Source organism: Centruroides sculpturatus, unplaced genomic scaffold (genome assembly GCF_000671375.1).
Source record: "Centruroides sculpturatus isolate CEXI.00-Female unplaced genomic scaffold, Cexi_2.0 scaffold563, whole genome shotgun sequence".
In the NCBI taxonomy this organism is placed as follows: Eukaryota; Metazoa; Arthropoda; class Arachnida; order Scorpiones; family Buthidae; genus Centruroides; species Centruroides sculpturatus.
Window position 1 is genome coordinate 480,453 of NW_019384723.1, and position 19,926 is coordinate 500,378.

General features: G+C 34.6%; 3 protein-coding genes across 3 annotated transcripts; all 3 read left to right on the plus strand.

Annotated features, from left to right (window-relative positions):
* Positions 1–882: 882 nt before the first annotated feature.
* LOC111628064 (chymotrypsin-2-like) lies at positions 883–5,149 on the plus strand. Its single transcript, XM_023371781.1, has 7 exons — positions 883–1,492; positions 1,573–1,649; positions 1,717–1,775; positions 1,868–1,956; positions 3,044–3,291; positions 3,891–4,027; positions 4,102–5,149. Exons 1-7 carry the CDS (start codon positions 1,476–1,478, stop codon positions 4,279–4,281), a joined length of 807 nt encoding a protein of 268 aa, XP_023227549.1. The 5' UTR covers positions 883–1,475; the 3' UTR covers positions 4,282–5,149.
* A 4,811-nt stretch (positions 5,150–9,960) lies between these two features.
* LOC111628058 (trypsin-like) lies at positions 9,961–12,091 on the plus strand. The gene is made up of 6 exons (XM_023371777.1): positions 9,961–10,074; positions 10,148–10,224; positions 10,292–10,350; positions 10,443–10,531; positions 11,903–12,043; positions 12,088–12,091. Exons 1-6 carry the CDS (start codon positions 10,058–10,060, stop codon positions 12,089–12,091), a joined length of 387 nt encoding a protein of 128 aa, XP_023227545.1. The 5' UTR covers positions 9,961–10,057.
* LOC111628060 lies at positions 11,965–13,416 on the plus strand. Its single transcript, XM_023371779.1, has 3 exons — positions 11,965–12,150; positions 13,004–13,140; positions 13,215–13,416. Exons 1-3 carry the CDS (start codon positions 12,123–12,125, stop codon positions 13,392–13,394), a joined length of 345 nt encoding a protein of 114 aa, XP_023227547.1. The 5' UTR covers positions 11,965–12,122; the 3' UTR covers positions 13,395–13,416.
* The last annotated feature ends 6,510 nt before the right edge of the window (positions 13,417–19,926 follow it).

Consider the following 19,926-nt stretch of genomic DNA (forward strand, 5'->3'; position numbering starts at 1 on the left):
TCGCATTGCATCATGGTGACGTGTCCTGACCTTGTATATGAGTCTAGTATATATGTTGGGCTCAATGAAAGGGAATAAGACATGAGAACACGGGCTATAGGGTGCGACTATGCAGATACGAGCGAGAAACAAAGCGTGAAGAGTCATCACCTCGTCACATATTCTCGCGTGTGCATAGTCATACCCTTACAGAAACAGCCATAAACTTCGACCCTGGCTGATGATAGAGCCACGACTACAATCACGAGACTTCCATACACGTTTTACTGGTGTTTGGGCCCTAGGCAAAGATGATTTCGGGCCTCTGATGATTTTTATTTGCTATGTCAACGCTGTACAGATCGAGCACTAATCGCGGCACAATATTAAAATACGGAAATACGGCGGAGATTGAGGGTAGTGTACCAGGCGAATTTATCGGAAGAGGAGAAATAATTCTAGAGAAAGTTATAATTTGATGGGGAAGAGTGTCAGATAATAAAAATATTGGGTAAAGGGTCGGTAAAGACGAGATAAAAAGTATTTGTATAATTAAATTACACTTGAATATAACTAATAATGATTTGAATTCAACAAACAGCACTTTTACGTATATAATTTCTAACAATACCGGGATGTATGGCATTTGCCAGAACTGTCCTATGGCCAGTCAACCCTCGATAAGGACATACTACACGTGAAGATAGGATTACCTTCCTAGTTTAAAGTATCTTTATAATAACGAATGTAAAGAATAATGTCGAATATCGGCAAAAATTAATACCTTTTCTATCTGTAAGGTGAAATATTCACATCAAACTTGTATGGAACCCAAGATCACACATAGTATTAGTTTGCGGATCGTATCCAGAATATATACTTAACAAGATATAAATAATGTAAAGCAAATTTATCCGGGACCATGGCGTCTTTGACATCGTTTCATTATCATGTGAACAAGTAAAGAACTCTATTTCTTAAATTTTGTTTATTAACATTTTTGCAAGGATTTCAATCGATCTAAACAGAATAAACATGCCCACCAGTGGCCAAATGGATAAAACCATTGAACACTGAAAGTGAATTCGCGCCTGGCCAACGGTCTGGCCACGTGGAGTTTTCCGGATTTTCTCCGTTTTCTCGTGTTTGTAACTCTTAAATAGGGACCAGTTTCCCATAAAAGACAAAATGTACAGCAACATGCGGATTGCACAAAAAGCACATAATCCGGCATTCACGATAATCTGGCATTACTGTAATGGGATTAACGAACTTCTCCTGTTTATTTATTAGTTTGGAACTTTCAATTTTTAAATATTTGGTTTATTTAACACTGCGGTAAACAGGACAACGTGTTACAAACATAATATTGTATTTATATTTGTTGAACAAATTATCTAGTATAATATTTCGCATGGCTGAAATTTAAATAATACATTACTGTATAACACAGCGAAAACAATATAATATAATTTCGCAGATAATATCTTGTAAAGATGGAATATTTTTTCAGGTAATAAATTATTCAATTTAAGAGCATTGTTATGATACAGATATTTATCATGTTTTGTTATAAATTATTGTTTATTTCAGACTAAAAAATACTTTTGTATTCATGTATTTAATCTACTGTTTTAATGTCTCTGCCACTGTGAATGGAACTCATTCAAGTAAGTTATAAACAGTTTATTACACACAAATATGATGTAGATGAGAAGAATTTATCGAAATTTTCAGCAATTACGAAAAGAATAGTTGGAGGTACTGCGGCCAAAAATGGCGAATTTCCGTACATAGTAAGTTAAGCAAATTGTTTAGACGTAAATATTAATTAAATAGAAACTTTAATTGTAATTAATTTTGGTATTATAATACTTAAAATTTTCAGATGTCTATTTTCCATTTGAAAAGATATCGTGGTGCATTTTCCATGATTACTACACAAACGGCAATTGGCGCAGCTCATATGTTATATGGGTAAGTTTACGTGGAATTTATGAATTGACGAGTGGGCTGTGGGTTCGTGCCTTATCGAGTTTTCTTCACATGTCTAATAACTTAATAGGGACCAGTTTCGTAGAAACTCCTTCGGGAGGCACTTCTCCTATGGCAGATGGATCGTGTGTTGCGTTATCTTATTCCGTCAATTAGGGCCGGTATTCTCTATAAAGAGGCCCGGGTGCACGAAACTTTAGGGGCCCTAAAATATTTTTATATTCAAATTTACGTATCTAATAATTATTGAAGTTCGTTCCTTTTGAGAATTATGAGGAGTACAATCCATTTGGATACTGTAATATGTGACTGCTTTTATATCACCTTTAATTTTATTAAGAGCTTCATTATCCAACGCCGTAATCATTTTATCTTGAGATCTATGCGCCAAATGATGCACAATTCACCGTGCCTTACTTCTACCCTTGCAAAAAGAGCGCCAGAAACATCACGAACTATCATGCTCTGAACTACATACAGACAGTAGTTCATGACCCAGTTTTCAAGTATTGCCACCTATCATCAGCAGGACTTTCTTTTGTAAACTGTTTCTACAACGAAATATTTTTTTTTTCCAAATTTTAAATGTATTTCTTCTGTAAAAATACAAATTAGTTGCATGTCCTGAAATTGAAGCATCCCAGATCTTTCGGGAAGAACTCATTTTGTCCCGGATTTCATCAGGTACCTGACAATCCTATGAAGGCCTTGTACCTGTTTCTAAACTTTTTTCATCTTTGTGGGCACAACATGGATCTTCTATGGTAGATTTCCCATGAAAAATTGCTGAGTCTCAGAAGTTTTTCATGGGAAATCTACATTAAACCAGGTTTTCATCCATCTAATGACATAGATTCGAACTTGAGCCTTCCAGAGAGATAAGTTGAGCATACGTTAAATTTAACTGCCGAATTATTTTAGGATATTATTCGGTTTCTTTCTAATATTTAACACGAAAGTCCATCTCCTGCGGCAAAAAGTCGTGTACCAATTAGAATAACTGATTAATTTACTCAATGTAAATATTGCGTGTTAATAATTTCAATATTATTTTAATTATTTAACTTAGAAATGCCGTCGAAGATCTTGAAGGAAGAATATGCGATGTTAATAAATTCAATGGAAAATTAGTTTACTTCGATAGAAAAGTCTTACATCCAGACTTCCAACGAACAAATATTAATGATATTGGCCTTTTAATTTTGAATCACTCTATTTGTGATTTGTGTGATATTAATCCAATTGCATTACCGGCTAGACGGAGATCATTTGTACGCGGGTATGCGAAAATGGTGGGTTGGGGATGGATAGGACCAAGTAAGTAAATATTGTTTTATCAATTAATCTCTTATAGTCGTCCAAATTAGTTTTAAATTCTGTAATTAATTAAATATACTTGTTAATTTCATCCAATGCAATTAGAGTTAATCAGCTAAATTCATCTTCACAATGTCACAGTGGATAAAATAACTGAACGTTGGTCGTTAGTCGTGGGTTCGTGTCTGTTCAAGCGGCTAACAGAGTGAAGTTTTGCTGGTTTTCTTCACGTCTAACACTTAAATATAGGCGTTTTCTATAGAAGCTCTTCCCGGTAGGCATTCCCTAAACCTGGCAGATTGCTTAAGTGTTGCATTGACTTATTCGGTTAATCCTACAGTTTGGTTCAAGAAGTCATTCTGCTACTATGAGAAACCAAAATAGCCAACCAAATATTGATTCTCGTTAATGAGATACGAACCCGCGATCAACTATCAATGTGAGGTTTCCGTTTTATTCAGGTTCCGGTTTGGACAGGTTTCAATATATTGATATATATTCGCGCGCGCGGTTTTGTGTATGTGTGTTTTAATTAATGGGCAAACAAATTTATAATTGATGAAATTACATAATATAATTTTTTGAATGTAATAATTTAGACCGTAGAGATAAAACAATAAATCTTATTGTCGCTGACGTACGATTAATCGATCCGAGACCATATAAATATTTTTTTAACATTACTCTGACCGGTAAAGAGATTCTAACGAAAACACCAGGAATTCGTGCTATGCCCGTAAGAATTGTTTAATTGATTAAATTTAACATAACGTAAATTACTTAATTAATCTTTTCTCCATTATTTTTCAGGGTGATTCGGGTTCTCCATTAATTTACACAGATGACTGCGGTAATCAACTCCTTATTGGAGTAATGAGTGGAGGCGTTCATGATGACGAAGAAGCTCCTGACATTTTCGCATCCACTAGTGCATATTATCATTTCATTAAAGAAAACTCTGTGGGCGAACCCATATTTTTAGATGAGTAACGTTATAAATGGAATGATAAAGAGATAGAGTAATAAAATAATATCTAGAATTTTTTGTCTGTCTGACTTCTAGCATTTCTTAATAAGCAGCAACATAGTTCTAACACCTTCCTCCTAATAATGGATCTCTTTGTCAAATTTCCCATCAGTGGCCGTGTAGATTAAAAACATTGGAGGCCCACCAGTGGCCAAGCGGTCTTCGTTCCCTGAACATTGGGAGTTCGATCGTGGGTTCGCGCCTCGCTCGGACGGGCTGGTCACGTGGAGTTTTCAGGGTTTACTCCACGTCTGTAACATTTAAATAGGGGCCAGTTTCCCTTGAAAGAGCTCCCGGAAGGCAGATCGCCCAAGTGTTGCGTTGCCATAACTAAACAAACAAACAGAACATTGATCGTGAGTTGGGAGTCCAGGTGTTGTCTTTACCTGTCTACATCTAAAGAGGGGCAAGTTTCCGTTAAAAACCTCTCTCGTGAGGCATCTTTTTTGTGGAAAATCGCTTATGTCTTACCTTACACCAGTGTTTCCCAACCTTTTTTGTGCTATGCCCCACCTAAGCCTTTCTAAAATTCTCATGCCCCCCAAACATATACAGTGGCTATACCAGGCATGGCCAACATACGGCCTGTCTAACGAATTTATGTGGCCCGCGATTAATCTTTCAATATTAGCTACTCAAGTCCGAATAGCTCGATGAAAAATTCTGATGCCTAAAAAAAAAAAAAAAAAAATAGGTCAACAACTCATTTTCAAATTGCCCCCCTTAACAATCGAATTGCCCCCTTGTGGGGCGTGGGCCCCACATTGGGAAACACTGCCTTACACCGTGAGAATTACAGTAATAAAAACATTATAGAATTGAGCAGTATAGAAAACAGGTGACAAGAAATAATTGCGTTTTCTGTAGAAGATTATGTTGCAATCAAAACACAATTATAAGTAGCGAAGACTCATACCGTACAAACATGGATTAATGTACAGGGTGATCATAATTAGAGTTAGTGTTCTCAGCTCTCTGTAGAAAGAACTATCGAGCAAACCTTAATTAACCAAATTTAGTATACCTACCGCTCCAGTGTACTAATTTAATTGTTAGGGAAAAATTTTTTACTTCAGAATTCAGCCGCTAGCGCAAAATTTGGCTCTACAATATCTTTAATGTGCATAGCACGTACAGTACGTCTTCTAACAAATTTTGAGTAAAAAACAATGCACCCTGACGAAAAATTGTGGAACGATGCGTAGTTTAGCTACGTCTAGATACTAAACACTTATCATTGTATTGCGGACTGCGGTACGTATAGCCTATATGTGTAGTTAACAACACCACATAAGATTTGTCTAGCACCTACTATGATATTTCTTACATATACATTTCTAGAAACGTATCCCTGGCACTTGTTTGTTTAATTTAAAATTTTTGCAGAAACCAAGTAATGTGATTATTGCTGAATGGTAAATTTATGTTTCTCCGTATAATAAACACAAAGATTTCATAAAATTGTTGTATTTAAAATTTTAATAATTACGTATTAATTGGATCTATTGCAATACATAGGAACTAATAGGGCTTAAACCTTGGCTCCCAAGTGTGAAGGGCCCACAAAAATTGAATTATTATCATAAATTTTTAAAACTTTTCCATTAACAATGAACACTTATCGTATAGTAAAAATTAGTTAATATTAATAATATAATAATNCAAAAATTGAATTATCAACATAAATTTTAAATACTTTTTCATTAACAATGAACACTTATCGTATAGTAAAAATTAGTTAATATTAATAATATAATAATAATAATTTATAGTATTATTTGTATTAACAAAAGATGGGGCTCCATTGGATTTCAATAAGCCCTAGGACCCGAAACGAATTATTTATTATGACAATATTACAATAAATAATTGTTCGTTTTTTAAAAAATGTTTTTGAGTTAACTGTAAAACAATGAACTATCGTGGAGTCTTTATAGTCCGTCCGATTCGTCCAGTAATCCGGCATGTAGCACGACAGCGCGCATAATTTTCGTGTCATCGCTTGTCGATTCATGTAATAGGGACTGATGTATGATGCCGGTCGCTAGTTGTTTACTGCAAATCAGCAGAACAATGTGGATGAAATTGTTTCATACTTTATATGATACACAAATATGTGAACCGAGCGTGTTTTTACTATACAGCACATACAATACATGTATGTAAAATTCAATAATCCGACACTGCCGGTTCGATTTATGCCGGATTACAGAGACGAGACTCTACCGTATTTTATTTTTACATGGATCCTTTTTTTTTTAATTATTTAAAGTTCGAGATACGCGATGCCTTCATAAGGAAAATATAAGTGTAAATCCAATTTTTGATCATTGCAAGAGTTATTATTAATGTAAAATCGTTCATTTTTAGGTTTCAAATAGTGCCAAAGAGGGAAGTATCTGTCCTTAATTAGCGCATTGTTGATTGATTACTTACGATTTTACTTTTATTTCAGGCACGGAGTTTCAGGTAGTGCGTTGCTCATATTGTCAAAAATATGAGGAATCAACGCTCTTATTTTGATTATATTTTTGACATTGGAGTGGGGGATTGTGGAATGATCTCACGCTCATCATACACATCGTTACATTGTATTTACTCACAAACAAATCATGATTAAACTCTACATTTTTGTTATTAATGTATACTTTATTCGCATGTTTATTTTTACTATCAAATCCGCTTCCAATATTTTTATGCTACAACTTTTAAAAGTTTCCTTTTTTAGATGTTTTTGCTGAGCTTTACTTTTTAAACCTGGTTTTATCAGTTTTTTTTAATGGGATATCAAGTATTCGTCAGTTATCAATAACATCATAATAGGATACTTTTCATGATAATTCTATACTCATGTGGCAGTCAGTACGCAATAGCCTACAGATTTTCCTCGGAGTCACAGAGGATTAGTATGAAAAATTTGGTGCAGATCGGGCATAGGGTCCGGGCGTTAATAAGGGTGAAATCAGAGGAGTGCTGGGTGTCCCGGTTTTCTTGGTAGTTTATATTTTCTACAGGGACCCCGAGAATAAGAATATATGCTTTCTATCTCAAATTAATAGTGTGTTGTCCCTGTACATCATACTTTTCCTGACAACAACAGTTATGCCGGTCATCAATGTAACTCTGTTCTGGGTAAAATTTTTGAGTCGAATTCACGTGACATCCTGTCTATACCGGAAATTCATAGTTAATCGGAGCCTCTCTAAGATTTCCATATCTGATATCGACTTTCATCTATCTAACATCGTTCTCGAGATTAAATTCTCAGTGTTATCTGTCCCTATAAGTCTACAATTTTTTTAAAATAGCAGACCAATAAATAAGTTTAAAAAGATACATTCGTGATATCATATTTACGTAAGTTGTTTTCTTCACTTTTTGATACGTTTACTTCATTCGAAGATATTAAAACTTGAGGAGCTGATATATAAATCAATTCCTCCGCAGGTCTTTTAAAAACAAGTACTCGATTCCGCAGAAAGTACGGTTGTTTGGATGCCAATTACACCACACAACAGCGACGAAGAAGTTTTTTTGTTAATAAAAATCAGCATATTAAACATTTATGACTGTATAAACAGAAATTTATCTTAACGTTATGATTTTCTTCACGTGTCTAACGCCTGAATTACGGAATGTTTCTCATAGAAAGTCCTCCGGCATGCACCGTCTTCTTTGCAGATCGCCCATTACTTATCTTATCAGTCCGAATCTGAATTCTCTCAATAATGTTTTACGTATAAAACAATACTCATAAAGGAATGTAATTGTTATTTTGAATGTTTTCTTATTCTAGCATCGATAAGTTTAGTCACTGGTCTGGTCACTGTCCTATGGTACTCTATTTGAAAGATCTTTCTACATGTTCTTTGGGTGAAATCGGTAGTTGTTATGAGAAGATTTTTTTGGATAGTGATCTGGTAAGGTTTTCTGCTAATTTGGAGCATTGTTTGGAGCAGACATTTAATATGTCCTTGTTGGAGTTCAGTAAGGTTATAATGGGTTGTGTTTCAAAGATTTTTTGTAGAGTTTTGTATGGTAGGTTAATAAGTTTGTTGAATATGAGAGATATTCTGTCAGAGGATCAGGCTGGTTTTCGTGCAGGCTATTCGACTGTTAATAATATTTTTATTTATACTGTTATTTCCAAGACGTTAAGAAGTAAACGGCGTAAGTATATACATTTTTTGTAGATCTAGTATTTGTATTTGATACTGTTAATAGGAATCTATTATGGAGGAAATGATTAAAGTATGGATTAAGTTTACAATTTGTTTTCTTGCTTGGAGAGTTATATAGCGGCTCAAATGTTAGTATTAAATGGAGGAATCGCTCTTCTCAGCCTTTCTTTTCGGACAAGGGTGTTAGACAAGGTTGTATTTTTATCCCTATTCTATTTAATACAATTCAATAAGTCATTAAAAATAAACTGATGATTTTGGAGGGGAAAAGGTATTGATGTTGATGTTGTCAATGTTGATTCTCCGAGGTCGTTACTAGTGCCGATTGACCTTTTAGATAAATATTTAAGGGATAACTGTTATTATTATTATCAACCCATCTGGATTATATATATAGATAATAAATTTTCTTGCATTAACCCTGTCAAGAACTGCTATTTCTGACGATGAAAGTTTGACAGAAGAGGACAATGCTGAAACCAGCGAGCTTTTATATTATTAATTCTTGTAAATAAGAGAAAACTCTAGTTTTCAGAGTAGAGATGAGTTTTTTTTTTTTTAAATATCCAGTGCCAATAAGAGAAAAACTTCCATTAAGTCCGACTCCATTCGAAATATGACTCATGTCGCACATCTATCTCCCTCCAGTAGTGTTCTCATTCAAAATTTAATACCATCAACTGCCTAAGTAGTAATAATTTCAATATTTTTTATGAATAAACAATCAATATGTACATTTTTACTGCCGAAACATTGAGTTTTAATGTCACAGTCGTTAAAAGTATTTTCTTCTCATGATACTCTCATCTACTTAGTATACTTACGCTCTTAACATTCGTAGTCGGTAAGAAATTTTTATACGTTTCGATAAGCATTAAATTAAAACCAGGTCATTAACACTTTTTCTGTCTGTAAGGTGAAATATTCATATAAAACTGGTATGGAACCTCCAAGATCACACATGGTATTGGTTTGCGGATCGGGTCCAGAACATATAAATAATGTAAAGCAAATTTATCCGGGACCATGGCATCTTAGACACTGTTTCATTATGATCTGAACAAGTAATTGTGCCTTAAATTTTGTTTGTTAACATTTTTACAGAGATTTCAATCGATCTAAACAGAATAAACATGCCCACCAGTCACCAAATGGATAACACTAGAAGTGAATTCGCGCCTGGCCAACGGTCTGGCATGTGGAATTTTCCGGGTTTTCTCTATGTTTGTAACTCCTAAATAGGGACCAGTTTCCCATAAAAAACAAAATGTACAGCAACATGCGGATTGCACAAAAAGCACGTAATCCGGCATCCACGATAATCTGGCATTACTGTAATGGGATTAACGAACTTCTCTTGTTTATTTATTAGTTTGGAACTTTCAATTTTTAAATATTTGGTTTATTTATCGCTGCAGTAAACAGCACAATATGTTATGAACATAATACTGTATTTATATTTGCTAAACAAATTATATAGTATAATATTTCACATTGCTGAAATTTAAATAATACATTATAACACATAATATAATTTCGAAGATAATATCTTGTGAAGATGGAATATTTTTTCAGGTAATAAATTATTCAATTTAAGAGCATTATTATATATTTATTGTGTTTTGTTATAAATTATTGTTTATTTCAGACTAAAAAATATTTTTGTATTCATGTATTTAATCTACTGTTTTAATGTCTCTGCCACTGTGAATGGAACTCATTCAAGTAAGTTACAAACAGTTTATTACACACAAATATGATGTAAATGAGAATAATTTATCGAAATTTTTAGCAATTACGAAAAGAATAGTTGGAGGTACTGCAGCCAAAAATGGCGAATTTCCGTACATAGTAAGTTAAGCATATTGTTTAGACGTAAATATTAATTAAATAGAAACTTTAATTGTAATTAATTTTGGTATTATAATTCTTAAACTTTTCAGATGGCTATTTTCCATTTGACAAGATATCATGGTGCATTTTCCATGATTACTACACAAACGGCAATAGGCGCAGCTCATATGTTAAATGGGTAAGTTTACGCGTAATTTATGAATTGACGAGTGGGATGTGGGTTCGTGCCTTATCGAGTTTTTTTCACATGTGTAATAACTAAATAGGGCCATTTTTCGTAGAAACTTCTCCCGGAGACACTTCTCCCATGGCAGATAATAGATCATGTGTTGCGTTATCTTATTCCGTCAATCAGGGCCGTCTTCTGTATAAAGAGGCCAGGGTGCACGAAACTTTAGGGGCCCTAAAATATTTTTATATTCAAATTTACATATCTCATAATTATTGAATTTCGTTCCTTTTGAGAATTATGAGGAGTACAATCCATTTGGATACTGTAATATGTGGCTGCTTTTATAACACCTTTAATTTTATTAAGGGCTTTATTGTCCAACGCCGTCAGTTGACGGCCAGATGGCCCAGCGAGCAAGGTGACAACCTATCGCTCTGGAGGATCCGAAATCGAATTTGGACAGATCAAGGAATTCCAGGAATTTTTCCGGGGGTGATCTGTTCGGATATGTCGGTCACCGTCTCTCACCACCCTGTCGCCCCATCGTGGACTTGGCCGAATCCATAATGGGCCTGCTATAAGAGGCTCTCTTAGTGTCCGCAGGGCGGAAAGAGTACTGTATTTAAAAAATCCAACGTCGTAATAATTTTAAGTGAAAAACGGTAATCTAATTGATATTATGGAAGCGTGCCCTACTTCCACCCTTCCAAAAAGAGCGCCTGAAACATCATAAACATCACGCTCTGATCGAAATACATACAATAGTTCAGACCACGATGGCTTAGGGTTGCCAGATGGCTCAGTTTTCAAGTATTGCCACCTAAAAACAGGAGGACTTTCTTTTATAAACTGTTTCTACAACGAAATATCTTTTCCCCCCCAAATTTTAAATGTATTTCGTCATTATAAAAATATAAATTAGTTGCATGTCTTGAAATTGAAGCATCCCAGATCTTTCAGGAAGAACTCATTTTGTTCCGGATTTCATCAAATACCTGACAATCCTATGAAGGCCTTGTACCTGTTTCGAAACTTTTTTCATCTTTGTGGGCACAACATGGATCTTCTATGGTAGATTTCCCACGAAAAATTGCTGAGTCTCAGCAATTTTTCATGGAAAAATCTACCCTAAAACAGTTTTTCATCCATCTTCTGACATAGATTCGAACTTGAGCCTTCCAGAGAGATAAGTTGAGCATACGTCAAATTTAACTGCCGAATTATTTTAGGATATTATTCAGTTTCTTTCTAATATTTAACACGAAAGTCCATCTCCTGTGGCAAGAAGTCGCGTACCAATTAGAATAACTGATTAATTTACTCAATGTAAATATTGCGTGTTACTAATTTCAATATTATTTTAATTATTTAACTTAGAAACGCCATCGAAGATCTTGAAGGAAGAATATGCGATGTTAGTAAATTTAATGGAAAATTAGTTTACTTCGATAGAAAAGTCTTGCATCCAGACTTCCAAGGAACAAATATTAATGATATTGGACTTTTAATTTTGAAGCAGTCTGTTTCTGATTTGTGTGATGTTAATCCAATTGCATTACCAGTTAGACAGAGATCATTTGTACACGGGCATGCGAAAATGGCGGGTTGGGGATGGACAGGACCAAGTAAGTAAATATTGTTTTATCAATTAATCTCTTATAGTCGTCGAAATTAGTATTAAATTGTGTAATTAATTTAATTAAATATACTTGTTAATTTCATCCAATGCAATTAGAGTTAATCAGCTAAATTCATCTTCACAATGTCGCAGTGGATAAAATAACTGAACGTTGGTCGTTAGTCGTGGGTTCGTGTCTGTTCAAGCGGCTAACAGAGTGAAGTTTACCGGCTTTTCTTCACGTCTAGCACTTAAATAGAGTCGTTTCTCATAGAAGCTCTTCCCGGTAGGCATTCCCTAATCCAGGCAGATTGCTTAAGTGTTGCATTGCCTTATTCGATTAATCCTACGGTTTGGTTCAAGAATCCATTCTGCTACTATGAGAAACCAAAATAGCCAACCAAATATTGATTCTCATTAATGAGATACGAACCCGCGATCAACTATCAATTTGCAACTGTTTTATCCACTCTTATACACTGGTAAGCATGGTCAGTATACATAATATTTCATAAATAATTTATTTAATATAAAATAATGTGAAAATTATACAATGCATTCGTATGAAATATGCTTAATAAAATATTTCATTAAGTATATTTCATCTATATGTACAGTACATTACATATTTACTCGTATAGAACTGCTTATATTTAGGTATGTTATATACAGTAAAACCTGTATAAACCGGTATAGCAGGGTACCAAATTATGCGAGGTTTCCCTTTTATTCAGGTTCCGGTTTGGACAGGTTTTAATATATTGATATATATATTATTGTATTTGTGCGTTATTTAATGGACAAAAAAATTTATAATTGATGAAATTACATAATATAATTTTCTGAATGGGATAATTTAGATCCTGGAGAAATAGCAAGAAATCTTATTGTCGCTGATGTTCAATTAATCGATCCGAAACCATATAAATATTACTTTAACATTACTCTGACCGGTAAAGAGATTCTAACGAAAACACAAGGAATTCGTGCTATGCCCGTAAGAATTGTTTAATTGATTAAATTTAACATAACGTAAATTACTTAATTAATCTTTTTTCCATTATTTTTCAGGGTGATTCGGGTTCTCCATTAATTTACACAGATGATCACGGTATTGAACTCCTTATTGGAGTAATGAGTGGAGGTATTTATGGTGACGAAAAAGCTCCTGACATTTTCGTAGCCACTAGTGCATATTATCATTTCATTAAAGAAAACTCTGTGGGCGAACCCATATTTTTTGATGAGTAATGTTATAAATGGAATAATAAGGAGATAGAGTAATAAAATGATNAAATTATTTCGTGCAAATTTTTTCTCTACTTCAGTTGATAGGCACGGTTTTTGGCATGATGTGGGCAGCTGGGATATCGACTGCGGTAAGTTTGGCTTTAAATTTCAATTTATTTTAATAAAATTCTCCGATTATTCCGTTAATTTTACGAATTAGATTGGTAATTTCACGTCCTGCATCATGGATAGTTACTTCGAAAACGACGAGAAGGACAACAGAATGGTAAGAAATCTCGTTAAATTTGATATTTTAAAAATAATTCATTGATATTCAATGCAATATTCTGTCAGGCATTAGTGCTGTTGAAGGTATCGAAAGGAGATAAAGGTTTCAGAGCGATGAATTTCTTCCATTTAACGAAGAAGTCTATACTTAAGGTAAAATTCACATTATGGTTTAGAGCGGGGTTCGCCAAACTTTTTCAACCGTCGACCCCCCAACCACTTTCCTAAACCTCACATGGACCCCCACCGTAAAGTTTTATTACAAGTGTAAGTGTATGAGCAAAACAAAAACAAAAAAAAAACGGTTGCGACCACTTAGCCGCATCGACCCCCCAATGATGTTGCATCGACTCTGGGGGTCGATATCGACCACTTTGGCGACTCCTGCTTTAGAATGATAAATTGATAATAAACCTGATAATGCAAAAATTGAAACATTTTCTTCTGTAGAACGTTAGCACCGCTGTTACGCAGTTACTATCTTTGTTTTCTTCGATAAATTAAGAAGTAACTCAGGCCATTCCATTAATTTTTATGACAAAGAAAATTGTTGTTAAGTAAGTTCCAAGGATTTAAATCTCTTACTTTACTAGAAAACTGATGTTTACAGGACGAAATTGCATGGCATAATGGACAAATATCATTTACTACTTCTTTTTTATTTATTGTAGACAGGCTAGAAGTCTATATTTTCTGTTGTTTAGGGCCGCTTTGGGGACAAGGAAAGGAGCTAACGAGGAGTATGTGCCTCGATTACCCCCGTGTACGTGATCTTTTGTGCAAAACTGATGAACATCTTGATATTTCTGTGTATCCTTGCTATCACAGGGCATATGATAGGCTTGTTTAAAATAACATCTAAGAAAAATGTTTTAAGAATAAGTCTGGTCGTGAATTTAAACTAGCCTAACTTCATCCGATTGCAGGGAATCTGCTGCGAAACAAAAATGCTATCGATGGCCCTAATATATGAGTTATGGTTGTTCTCTCTATTCACTAAACTGAAAAGGTGTTTCACCGTTCTATTGGATCTTCCACGACAATCAAATAAATGAAATTGTCAACTGGATTTCCGTGTCTGCAGCAAGCAACTGCTGATTGTCAGTAATCCTGTGCCCAGAACAATGAATAGTGTGCCAAAGATTATACGAAATTGCCGTAATACTGCACGTGACTATAGAAACTACAACATTATTAAAATAGATTTTTTAACTGCAGCTCTGATAACATCTTCAACGAATTATGAACTGTTTAGTTTGTGCAATTGACCGGGTTATTCCAGATATCCATTTTCTTCGAACCGTGTGATTATTCTGCTCAAGTATTCTGGATTTAATAGTCTTTGGAGTAAACTATAGTGAACTACAGAGTTGTCTTTCATAGAACATCTTTAAATAAAATGCATATTCTGGCAAATTAACTGGACAACATAGTTGATGAAAACGACTTCCTCCAGTCGCAGATGCCATTTGTATCGCCAGCGTATTATCTACAATTTGATACAACACGTGTTCTTTTGCAATGGAAACTGACTTTTCGTTGTAGCGCCAAATGTGAAGGAGTAGGACGTTCTTGTACTATTGTTTACGGAAATGTCTTTTGCACGTCTTGTTATATAAATACAGTAAGACCCCGTTTAACGTTGCTTCGATTAACGCTGATTTGATATAACGCGGTCTGCTCGAAGCCTAAAAATGCTCGAAATTTACTCTGATTTAAATCATCGCGGCATTTCATTGATTCGCATATAATACTATTATTTACGAACACGAACCAATCAGCAAAATGTGGCATTTCGTCGCAGCGCTGTACTTTTTTAAATCTATGTTTGTTTTGTGCAATTTTGGAAAAAATATATAACATCATGTATGCCATAGGCAATATCGACTTCGCTTGGCAAGAATTAACTGATAAATGCGTGAACGGAGTATGGAAGAAGTTATGTCTGAAAGCATCCGAGAATTCCAACGAGAAGAGCCTGTCGCTGTATCGTTAGGTTGACCAAATTATCAACCTAATCGATAGAGCAGGACTAAGAGATGTAGACGAGCAGGATACTGCAAGTTTCTGGCGAGAGCCTTATTAACGACGACCTTCGAGAACTCACAGAATAAGGAATTCATGTAGAACTGGAAAATAATCATTCTGAAAACGAAAAACCCAAAGATTTTCTCTACAGATTTCCTTAGTAAAAGTTTGATAACAATAACCGAAATCAATTGATTAATGTTTAATCAAAGCAGAATACCAACCGATCGACAGATCATTAAATGTATTTTAACCCAAACGTTTACGGTGTATTCGTACGGATCATAAAAACAAAATAAATGCAAATTACAAGATGAAAGTAAATACTAAACAATAATAATAACTTCCTCGTAACGAAGGTAGCCGTAGCATTACTAACATAGTTAGTGTGCACTACAGACAAATTTTTGGAAATGGTCTCCTATTTAGATTTTATTAACCGTAAGAAAACTCGGAAAACGTACTGTACGTGCAAAAATAAAATACAGTAGAGTCTCTATAATCCGACATATATGGGACCAGCAGTGTCGATTTACCAGATATAATATATATATATGTATTGTATGTACTGTACAGTAACACGCTTGGTTCACAAATTTGGGTATCATATTATAAATTATGAAACAAGTTGATCAACATTGTTCTGCTGACATGCAACAAACAACAAGCGATCGTCTGTATACACGTACTTACAGTGGCATGCAATCCATGGAATGCAATCCATCCAAATTGAGGTTTTAAAAGGCAGTATTTGAGAACCGCTCAATCTTAATGTATTTGTGTATGATGAATTCTCAAAACGTCTAAAAGGTATTAGATATAACTTGAGGGTATTTGGGAAGAAGAAAAGGGGAAAGGTTCAAGAAGTGTTCGGTTAAGTTATGATAAGTAAGCTGTTATTTGATGGATTTTGGTATAAATTTGACGACCTATCGGCCAAGGTTGTTCCGATCTCATAGCAACCATTATTCTGCATTTTCTACCATGGCATGGAATTGTGCTGGAATTAGCAACAAACCGCAGTCTTTTTGGAGTTATAATTTAATATTATTTTTAGTGATAGTTATATTGTTTTGGTTAATATTTTATTACCGCTTGGGAAATTTAAAGTTTATTTTCTTTACATGCAGGAACAACGGTGGCAAGAAATTTTTGAAATATTGTCTAAATTTGAGGTAGAGAACGAGTGAATTGGATTATGTTGAGTGACTTTAATAATGCACAAACGGATGTCCGTAATTAAATTCAGACATGTATGTGTGATTGTTTTGGTATTGCCGCTAATAAGAGATGCAAAGTTTCTAAGGATGTAAATATGAATGTTGGAGGAGGGAGAAAGTACTTCAGTATTGTGCGAATAATGATTTAATTATTCTAAATGGTAGAGCTTGTGTTGATGAAATGGGAGAGTATACTTTTGTTTCTTAATCGAGGGTCTTCAGTAATTGATTTGGGAATTGTATTAAACGTTTTAGAATTGAGAGCTGGGTTGTGTTTCAAAGATTTTTTGTAGAGTTTTGTATGATAGGTTAATAAGTTGGTTAAATATGAGAGATATTCTGTCAGAGAACCAGGATTGTTTTCGTACAGGCTATTCGACTGTTGATAATATTTTTATTTATACTGTTATTTCTAAGACGTTAAGAGGAAAACGGCGTAAGGTATATGCATTTTTTGTAGATCCGCATTTGATAATATTGATAGGAATCTATTATGGAGGAAATTATTAAACTATTATTAAAGTTTTAAACTTGTTTCCTTGCTTGGACAGTTATATAGCGGCTCAAATGTTAGTATTAAATGGAGGAATAGCTGTTCTCTGCTTTTATTTTCAGACAAGTGTTAGACAAAGTTGTATTTTGAGCCCTATTGTGAGATCCGAAATTTTTGTGGCGAAAATCCCGCTCTTTAATTAACTAAAATTTTAATTAAACTTTCGTTTATGTAACGCCCTAGAAGAAAAAAAACGATCTTAGCTGGGCTTGTGTAAACTTTCCGGTCCTAACTAGCAACATCCATTGTTCTTTGCAGAACGCGCATCTAACCTTTCAAAAAGGTTTAAAGTTAGCGTCCAAATTTCGTCATTTATTTAGGTCCCTGGAATACCTATAACCCCTAACCTATGAACATCCGATCAGGTGATGGAAATTCACCACAAAAACCTATAAAGGCCGTTCCTACCCCCTCTCGGGGGAGTCTCTTAAGAAAAGTCGGCACGATCCTCCGAATCTGGCGAATTCCGATCTCCGAAGATCTATCTCCGATCAGCGCTTAAGTCGTGATTATATTTATTTGGTGCCCAGAGTGGATTATACGACCGTTTCCGTGGACCCATATATTAGTGCCTCCAGGTTATTAATAGTCGTCGGGGAACTCTCTCTCTAGAGGTATGGAAAAACCAGTGAACTCTCTCTCGCGATATTAAACGGCTATGTCTCAAAGTTTCTCCACATCGATAAACTGCACGGCTTCTTCTAGCTAGTTGCCGCCGGGTTAACTTGCTCCTTCAGATCGGCGTATTTATCGAAAGATTGCGATTGTAGGTCGGTCCACCCATGCGGCCGACATTCGTGTTTGTTTGTATAGTTACGAGTTGTGTAGTAGTTTTGTTAGTTTTTCGTACAATAAATTGTTCTTTTATTGTTAAAAATATGGTAGACTCCTTTACTCGATCACGTCCTTCATCTTATCGTCGATCCCAAATTCTCTCCATCCACTCGCCTGACATTTGAGAGTCAATTAGTCGTCTTGACAAGTGAACGGGAGACTTACGCCCCCGTATTCACACTATTCTATTTAATACAATTCAGTAAGTCATTTAAAAATAAACTAATGATTTTGGAGGGAGGAAGGTATTGATGTTGATGGTGTAAATGCTGGTTCTCCGAGGTCGTTACTAGTGCCTATTGACCTTTTGGGTAAATATTTAAGGGATAACTGTTATTATTACTATTATTATTATTATCATCAACACATCTCGATTATATATATAGATAATAAATTTTCTTGCATTAATACAGCCATACTATTACAAGTTAGGTGTAATTCATAAGGTTTTTTTTTTATGTAATTACAGAAGGGAAATTTGCATGTGTGGTGCGATTGATTCACCATCGGATGCATATCAAGTGATCGCTGTTTGTACTTTTCTTCAAAATTACGTGAGGAGACTTTTTTGGTGTTACTTGTTTTTCGTTTGAAATTCGTCAACTTCTGTTTGAGTCTTGTGTTTATAACCCTGTAAAGAACTGCTATTTCTGACGATGAAAGTTTGACAGAAGACGACACTGCTGAAACCAGCGAGCTTTTATATTATTAATTATTGTAAATAGGAGAAAACGCTAGTTTTCAGAGTAGAGATGATTTTTTTAAAAGTATTCAGTGTCAATAAGAGAAAAATTTCCATTAAGCCCTACTCCATTCGAAAAAATATGACTCATGTCGCACATATAGTAGTGTTCTGTGTTTCAAAAATTTAATACCATCAACTGCCCAAGTATTAATGTCTGATAATTTCAATATTTTTCATGAATAAACAATTAATATGTACATTTTTACAGCTGTAACACTGAGTTTTAATGTCACAGTCGCTAAAAGTAATTTCTTCTAATGATACTCTTATTTACTTAGTGTACTTACGCTCTTAACATTCGTAGTCAGTAAAAAATTTTTACACGTTTCGATAAGCATTAAAACCAGATGATTAATAAATAAAGGTCTAGGAGAGCATCTGTCAGTGCTGTATCTTCGTTACTAACTTATTTATTTTTTATAAGCTAGGTGTAATTAATTGAATTTTTAAAATAATTATTCGAGTAGGACATTCTACATGTGAAGATAGGATTACCCACCTAGTTTAAAGTGCCTTTATAATAATATGAGGAATATTGTCGAGTATCACAAAAATTAACACTTTTTCTATCTGTAGGTGAAATATTTATATAAGACTTGTATGGAACCACAAAGGTCACACATGGTATTAGTTTGCGAATCGGGTCCAGAATATATACTTATAAATAATGTAAAGCAAATTTATCCGGGACCATGGCATCTTAGACACTGTTTCATTATGATCTGAACAAGTAATTGTGCCTTAAATTTTGTGTTTGTTAACATTTTTACAGAGATTTCAATCGATCTAAACAGAATAAACATGCCCACCAGTCACCAAATGGATAATACTAGAAGTGAATTCGCACCTGGCCAACGGTCTGGCATGTGGAGTTTTCCGGGTTTT

Bases quoted from the DNA above. Each gene is read 5' to 3' on its own strand.
- LOC111628058 (XM_023371777.1), top strand. The intron at 10,351-10,442 runs GTAAGTTAAGCA...TAAACTTTTCAG, and splicing joins ATGGCGAATTTCCGTACATA to ATGGCTATTTTCCATTTGAC. The intron at 10,532-11,902 runs GTAAGTTTACGC...TATTTAACTTAG, and splicing joins GCAGCTCATATGTTAAATGG to AAACGCCATCGAAGATCTTG.
- LOC111628060 (XM_023371779.1), top strand. From the start codon at position 12,123: ATGGCGGGTTGGGGATGGACAGGACCAA. The intron at 12,151-13,003 runs GTAAGTAAATAT...GGGATAATTTAG, and splicing joins TTGGGGATGGACAGGACCAA to ATCCTGGAGAAATAGCAAGA. The intron at 13,141-13,214 runs GTAAGAATTGTT...ATTATTTTTCAG, and splicing joins AAGGAATTCGTGCTATGCCC to GGTGATTCGGGTTCTCCATT.
- LOC111628064 (XM_023371781.1), top strand. The intron at 1,776-1,867 runs GTAAGTTAAGCA...TAAAATTTTCAG, and splicing joins ATGGCGAATTTCCGTACATA to ATGTCTATTTTCCATTTGAA. The intron at 3,292-3,890 runs GTAAGTAAATAT...GTAATAATTTAG, and splicing joins TTGGGGATGGATAGGACCAA to ACCGTAGAGATAAAACAATA.